Source organism: Pinus tabuliformis, chromosome 2_1 (assembly GCF_031772625.1).
Source record: "Pinus tabuliformis cultivar Carrire ecotype Pingquan chromosome 2_1, CPIR1, whole genome shotgun sequence".
In the NCBI taxonomy this organism is placed as follows: domain Eukaryota; kingdom Viridiplantae; phylum Streptophyta; class Pinopsida; order Pinales; family Pinaceae; genus Pinus; species Pinus tabuliformis.
The window spans coordinates 392,160,870-392,169,205 of record NC_142299.1 but is presented as its reverse complement, the minus strand read 5'-3'; the positions used below and the strand labels follow the sequence as shown (position 1 = coordinate 392,169,205).

The 8,336-nt window shown below is 39.5% G+C and overlaps 1 protein-coding gene across 1 annotated transcript; it reads right to left on the bottom strand.

Annotated features, from left to right (window-relative positions):
• Positions 1 to 2,247: 2,247 nt before the first annotated feature.
• LOC149200511 (LRR receptor-like serine/threonine-protein kinase RPK2) lies at positions 2,248 to 6,310 on the bottom strand. The gene has a single exon (XM_089402749.1). It carries the CDS (start codon positions 6,174 to 6,176, stop codon positions 2,745 to 2,747), a length of 3,432 nt encoding a protein of 1,143 aa, XP_089258875.1. The 5' UTR covers positions 6,177 to 6,310; the 3' UTR covers positions 2,248 to 2,744.
• Positions 6,311 to 8,336: the final 2,026 nt, after the last annotated feature.

Here is an 8,336-nt window from a genome sequence, read left to right as displayed (position 1 = left end):
ACCATACCCCTCTGAGCATCATGTATCGCAGAGAAACCACGTGGATGGGATCTGAGATCTTCAATCATGGCTGTCGTTTCAAACTTCTCCTGTTCCCTATGATAAGAGGTTGGCATTCAAACTCTTCATCAGTACAGACATTCTTCCCTTGAACGTCTTCTTGACATCTTGTTGTAGTAAATCCTAGACAAGCTTGGTGTGTATGAAAAAAGGTAGATGGTGTGTTACACATAATCAGGATAGACCTATATAGCTTGTAAAAGTAACAGGACCACCTTCATACGGCCAAGACCTTTAAATAAGACATATACATTGCTAAAAGTGCGATTGCATCTAATTCAACAGGTAAAGTTAATCTAACCCTAATTACGTGATTCTAAAGTATTTAAATGATATCTAGAAAGTAAACTTTAATGTTAAGAATTATTAAGCCTACAACATTCAAGTACATAATAATCAAAGTACCTTTTTTTTCACTCTGTTGGCAAAAGGAAGGCGTGCTAGAAACAAGTTGACATTGAAGTATAAAATCAGTTTAACTTAAACAGATGGATGCAAATGCTAACCTAGACATCAAGTGAAGATTTCTCCATTTGCATTGCAATAAGTTATATGAGAAAATCTATCCTGTTAAAAACAATAGACACGGAGCTCTGATTATGACGAAAAAAGCTCAACCCTTCACACTGATGCATGATGAGCATAAGCGAGAGGGCATTCAAAGTCCATCTTGATTTAGTGAAACTTACAGATGTTTACAAAAAATAGAACTGTGAATTCAATTGAGACCAAAGAAATTGAGTTGCGAAGAAGCTGTTTGGATCCAGTAAGGGTGTCCTTGGTGTCATTTTTTAAAAGATTTCGGCTTTCTGCTAACTTGACCGATTTTTGAAGTAATTTGTCATTATCATGGTCATTGCAACTTTAGTATCTGAACCAAATATGATGCATTCAAACCTGCAAAAACATGACTATATAATGGTTATTTACATTATCTCATTTATAGCTTGAGCATATAGATAGAACATAGAAGTTATAAACAATATTCCAACTACATTAATTTCAGTTGATCTAACTGGCTTAAGCACTATGAACAGAACATATCTAGACTGTGGGGTAATCGTGCAATTGCCTCAAAGGGATATGAGGCATAACGAGGAGTTGCATATGAATACCACAGATATCAGAAAATACATACCTGTCACCAACCAATGCTTATAATATTATCTTTACTTGACAAACTGCCAATCTCAATTTATTCTGGAGCATGATAATCATAGCTAATCACTGAATCGAAATTGAGACTATAAAGACTACAACAAATACTGAAAGAATGGTTCTACTATAACCTGCCTGATAAAGAATTCTCAGAATAGCAGTGGCAAAAAGTTGCTTCAATTTCCTTAACTGATAAATACCAAACTGAAAGTAGGTCGTATCATCGTATCCTGTATTGTAGTTTTAGCTAGCCCTGAATAATGAGAACGGAAGAAAGCATACCTTTTTATGCATTAGTGTAACTACGGGCAATCAAAATTAGTAATTTGCTCACTTGTATTCTAAATCAGAAAATGTACCGCTCAAACTGATAGAAGATGGAAAAGGTAATTAAAAAATACTTTTTTATGCATTCCGAAGGGGCACAGTATGATTGAGAATCATTTCATAAAATCATTTTCAACAGGAATATTACGAGCTGACACCAACAACAGTGCTGCTTAAATTAAATTTGCCATTCCTAGGCCGTATAAGTTGCCGGGACTTTCACCTGGTCTTGGAAGCCATATTTTGCTGGAGCTTGCATGTCAGGAATTCAACTGGCAGCTCTACCACAGCCCAACAGACTAAGGATCGCTCCATGTATCATTAATGCTGACTTAACAATGCAATTGATTCATTTGACTTGACATTGCAACTTGCATGCATAAAGAGAAATGTGATCTGATGCCAATATTGGCAAACTCATAATTCTAAACGCATCCATAAAAGGCTCATCAGACGTTCAAAAGATAGTAGCCTCTCATTTATTAACCCTTTTTATAAATCAAAGAAGGAATGGACATCACTTATGAACAAAAGTGCCCTCATAGCATGTTTTCTTTATGGAATTCAAAATTATGGACCATGTGGGAAAGGAAAAAATAATATGAAATGAAACTCTTTATGAAGCAATTGTAACACCAAACAGAGCAAGACTTAAAATATAGATGGTCTCTGACAACTGTAACACCAAACAAGAGGAATAGATTGCTCCAAATCGTTTGGCAGATTAATCGACAAGAAACTAGGAGTCAGTAAACATGGCCAGATATATACCGTTCAAAAAATGGAGAAGGGGCTTCCAAAATCTTTACAGCATCTGTGCACCAATAATTTGAAGAAAATAAATGCCCAAATTTAGTGAGGCACCTCATTGGATTGAAAGCGAGAAGATTTGATTCTCAGCCTTCAATTTGATATTATGAAATAACATATTAAAGGCATCACTAGCTCAATGGAGGAGGCTGTAATTGTTTTGAACGCTTAACAACTACCTTCATAGAAGGCCTAGCTGAAAGTAACTCTATCGTACACATAATAGCAAGGTGAAGTGATTCTACTAAATCTTCATGAGCATCTGTGCCCCAATAATTTGAAGAAAATAAATGCCCAAATTTAGTGAGGCACCTCGTTGGATTGAAAGTGAGAAGATTTGATTCTCAGCCTTCAATTTGATATTATGAAATAACATAAAAAAGGCATCACTAGCTCAATGGAGGAGGCCGTAATTGTTTTAAACGCTTAACAACTACCTTCATAGAAGGCCTAGCTGAAAGTAACTCTATCGTACACATAATAGCAAGGTGAAGTGATTCTACTAAATCTTCATGAGGCCCTGTGTCCCATAAGCCAGGGATGAAAAACTCATGTGCTCTGCCTTCTCTGACCAGCATGCATGCCCAAGAAACAATGTTGAACCCATTTCCATAGGAAGAAAATGATGGATCCAGAGACTTCTTGCCAGAAAGTAATTCCAGAAATACCACGCCATAGCTATAAACATCTGCCTTATCAGACACTCGGCACGTAGCAGCATATTCTGGAGCAACATACCCAAAAGTGCCATGTACATCTGTTGTTGCATGTGTTTCAGAGACCTCCAGAAGCCTTGCCAGGCCAAAGTCAGAAAGATAAGCATTTAGATTATTGTCCAGTAAAATATTGCTGGGCTTGATATCTCGATGAAGAACACGAGGAACACAACAATCATGGAGATAACTAAGAGCTTGTGCAATGTCTAATGCAATCTTGTGAACTACACACCAATGGACATTTCTGTTTGATCTCTCATGGATAAAGCTTTCTAAGTTGCCTCCTGGCAGATAGTTGTAGATCAGAAACATCTCTGTTTCACTTGCATAGTAACCTATTAACGTCACCAGATTTTGATGCCGTATACTTCCAAGAGTAATGATTTCTGCATCAAATTGCTGAATCCCCTGAAAACGTCCCACTGAAAGTCTCTTTACTGCTAGTAACAATCCTGGGGGGATCAGCTCAGCCTTGTACGTTGAGCCAAAACCACCATTACCAATTAAATTACCAACATTAAAGTTTCCTGTTGCTCTGACTACATTTTCATAAGTCAATTGAACCCCAATATTTGTAAAGGTGACAACATCTTTTCTCCCAGACTGACTGCCAGAAGATGTGGCTAGATATCGTTTTCCAAAGCATGAGAGAAGAAAAAGAAATGAAACCACCAAAACTATAGCACAAGCTGAAGCTACAGATGCAATTACAATTGGATTAATATCATGTCGATGTCGATCATTACCTGGGGGGCTATGTGTAATAGATGATGCAGCAATAGGAAGAGGAGCATGGGTTGGTGCTGACGATAGACGCAATGATGCAGAAGAACAAGGCTGAAGAAACTTGTTACCTCTAAGACTGTCACAAACCCCTGAATTCCCACTCTCAGGTATTGTCCCAGACAAATTGTTGAATGACACATTCATCATTTTCAGAGCAGTTAGTTTTGCAAAGCTCTTTGGAATCTGTCCAGATAATCTATTTGCATCAAGAAGAAGACACTCGAGCCGTGATAACTTCACTAAATCTCCAGGAATTTTACCTATAAAAGCATTTGATGAAAGGTCCAATGCAACGAGGGAGGATAACTGACCAAGCTCCACTGGAATCAACCCTGTAAATTTGTTATGTGCCAAAAGAAGGACCTGGAGTTTCTTCAACTGTCCCAACTGAGGGGGCAGATCTCCGTGCAAATTATTTGTACTAAGGTCAAGAAACACCAAGGACTCTAAGTTCCCAAGCATTGATGCTATTGGTCCTCTAATCTGATTGAATGCCGCCTCCAAATGCTTCAAAGTACTACAGTTTAGTAGCCCATGTGCTGTAATTTCCCCTGATATTTGATTAGCACTTAAGTTCAGGAAAAAGCTTTCTAAACTTTGGCATGAGACAAACAGGTCACTTGAGATGTTCCCAGCAAGCTTATTATCATTCAAAAAGAGTCCATAGGACGGTTGCTCTTCCATAAGTCTCTTGCCAATAAGCGCAGGCGGCACTGGGCCTGTAAAATTGTTCTGACTCAAATCATGAAACACCTGCAGAAGCCCAGATCGTACTTTTGCAAGTGGGCCGTTTGCCCAAGTGCCATAATAAAAGAGATTAGCATATAGATCGGCCATGTCCTCGCCCGTTTGCGGAACATCCAATGATCCTGAAATAAGCCGATTTGTCGGGAATGGCTGCTGCTCTTGCCCGGAGCAACTGCTTTTCATAAAAGTTGGAATGGCTCCTGACAATGAATTTCCACTGATATTAAACAAAACCATGCAACGAACAGGGAGTTGATCTGGAATGTCCCCATGAAACCTGTTGGAACTCAAGTCTAGAAATACTAAACTCTTGCATTTGCCCAAACCTTCTGGGATACGACCCGTCATCAAATTCTGACCAAGGTTAAGCACCTGCAGTTTATCGCAGTTTCCCCAATTGTCGGGCAGCGGATTGCTCAAGCCTGCTCTTGGAGCCCAAATTATACGAATGCGGGAATGAGTTGTGATGCCAACAGGAATACCTCCGTCAAAGTAGTTTAACTCGCCCTTCACACTGGGTGAATACACATCATCGATGTCGATGTTTGCAGGGGACGTAAAATCCATCAAATTTGTGAGGACCAGTACTGAGAGCTTGGTACAATTACCTAGCTCTTCAGGGATTTCACCAATCAGAGTATTCCTCGAAACATCGAGGCTCTCAAGATTCCCCAGCCGGCCCAATTGCCTGGGTATCTTTCCTTCCAGAATGTTCGAAAACAACAAAACAGACCGCAGCCGGTAGCAATTCCCCAGCTGCCAAGGGATGCCCCCCACCAGCAAGTTCCCCGAGAGATGCAGGTGCTCCAGCGACCTGCACCCTCCGGCGAGCTCTGCCGGAATGGCACCAGAGAGCTGGTTGTAAGACAACGAGAGCGTTCTCAACTCCGGAAGCCTCCCTAGGCCTCCGGTGATGGTTCCATTAAGCATGTTGCCGGTCAAAATTAGGGTTACTAATTTTAAACATTTCACAATCCCCGGAGGGATTTCTCCAGATAGGAAATTGTAGCCGAGGTTAAGAACTCGCAGGGATGATAATTCACTAAACCCTAACGGGAGAGAACCACTTAAAGAATTGCCCTGGAGCTCTAGAACTTCAAGAAAATTTAACTTACTGACCTCAGCGGGGATTTTTCCGTCGAGCGCATTGCATGGCAGCGACAAAACCCTAAGCTCCGTCAAGTCCCCGACAAATGCCGAAATATTCCCAGTCAGTTTCGGGCTAGTTTTACTATCACTGTAGTTATGCTCTGAAGGACAAAACGAAGGCAAACCCTCGGCTCCGCTGCAATAACCGGCGCCGCTAATATTAAGGGCGATGACTCTGCCGGAGACCGGACTGCATGTAACCCCGGTCCATGAACAGGGATCTGAATGATTCTGGCTCCAATCGGAAATCCCTTCCCCTTTAAGGGATTTCTTCAGCTCCAGTAGAGTGATTCCATCTGCCGTTAATGCAAATCCCAGAGGCAGTCGGGCTAAGGAAATACAAAAATAAAACAAGAATAGCGGGAACCTTAGATTCTTCGCTAAATGCCGGCACTCCATTTTGGTTTCCATTGTTTCCAGCATCCATTAACTCTGAGACTCGACAGCGGCCAACCCTGAGCACTCCATATCGCCTTCTGGAATCTCGAAGCGATGAGTTTTTTCTCTTCACTGCTGCGTTACCAAACGGTTGAATGCGTGCAAAAATCTATTAACGGCTTCAGGGTCAGGCGGCAGTGGAAGGAACCTTCCTCGACTGCGGTTAATTTAACTAACCCTGGACCCTGGTTAAAAGTCCTCGTTCAAACTTCATTAAAATAATACAAAATGGTCTCCAGTCTACGACGACTTGTCGTCAAAGTTCATAGTCCTTTGTAAAATGTAGGCCTCACGTTGAGATAAGATTGCCCCTCTGAGTAGAGAAAGGCTGCAGTCAACAAATCTTTTTGACTCAATTACCGATATCTATTATCTATCGTCAATCTTTTCGTCATTGACCTCATAACTGAGTGGGTAAGTCTGCATATATTTATTTATTTATTTTATTATTTTTTATAATGAAAGAAATATTGATTAACAATCAAATTTAACGATTAAATATGATTTGGAGTTTTTTACCCATAATATGATCAAGGTTTAAAGAAAGTATAAATAATATGATCAAGGTTTAAACAAAGTATAATAAAAGAGAGAGAATAGGTCATTTCTAAATTCCAGCTTGTGATGATTTGAAATTCCAACCTTGGTTTTCTAAAAGCTCGTTGCTGGTAAAGATGGTATAAGTCAAAGTTTTTTTTTTTTTTCCTCTTTGACCATATGAAATCAAAAATCAATAGTATTAGTCATGATTGCAAAAGAGTGTGGAAGACATTGAGTTAATGAAAGTATTATTTATTTGAAATAATTAATTGTATTTTTTTGACTCAGTAAAAAGGAAATTATTGTTTTAATTGAAATAGAGAATAAAAAAAAATTATTGTTAATTGTTAAACTGTTTCAAAAGAGGTTTCATTAAGATAGGAGAGCATTTGGCCTCTTTACTTTTTACAATGTTTGAGTGGCATTTGAAGAGGTTTGATTGAGCACATGCATTTTTTGGGGTGAGTTCCAGAGGAGGCATAGTTTTCGAGGAGGTGGTTATCTTATGTGGCATGGACATCTTTTACGTGGCGCATGTGTTGAGGAAGATAGGATCCTATCACAAGGTATTGACCTATCTTATTGAGAAGCACTAGGGAGGAAGAGCATGTAGCCCTAGGAGCTAGTAACTACCTTGGCATACATGTTGAGGAGCATTGGACAAATGGAGGACCACATAGCACATAGTTAGAGGAGTGCTCTTAGCATGACACATTTTACACAATGGAAGAGGAGTGCTTGGTTAATACCTAGTTAGGGGGTGCATATTTAGGAGGAGAAGTATTGGGCCTAAGGACATCACGCTTAAATGGTCTATCATTTTGGGGGTTGGATACACCCTAGTGTGACACTTATACATCCTTATTCAATGAAGTGCTCTATGTGGACTTGTCTCGTAGACTTTGTCTAAAGTTACTTGTGGGAATAAACAATGTTTTATGTTCACCTCCCTCATTAATTCTATATAGAGGAAGGAGAGTGTCATTGCAAAAGATGTACTAATTATTCCACTTTTGTAATTAACTTGGGAGATTTTTTGGTGCTTATATTATGTAAAAGGGGAAGACTAAGGGTTTGTGATGTAACCCCCGAAGGAGGAATAATGATTGTTGTGGGATGACCTTGAATATTAGCACTTATGTGATGCAAGAGAATAAGAGCTATGTATTGTTTAATTTAAACTCTAGAGTAAGAACATGGAGTGTTATAGGAGTAGAGGAGTCTTGGAGCTTAGTATGATGCTTAGTTTGAAGAAGACTTGGAATTTGTGATTATGTATTAGGTCAACACTTGTTAATGAGTGGTATTGTACTTGTCTTGGTGTGTTTGTACTTATGTTGATGTAAGGAAGGAAGACACTACCATTTGTGTGAGACAAAACCTAATAGGAGACTTGGAGTGCTAAGATTAGATTCCTTGCATGAGGAGAACCTAGGGTTTGTGGCAAAGAAAACTCTAAATGCATGGCTTGGAGAATCTCCTTAAGACTTTTGTAGTGCAAGTGGGAGATCAAGGGTTGACTTCTTGGTGTTGAAGCTAGCTTGTAGTTGAGCCTTCAGATTGAGCAAAATTAGCTTGGTGTAATGTCTTGCTAGGTTATGTTTC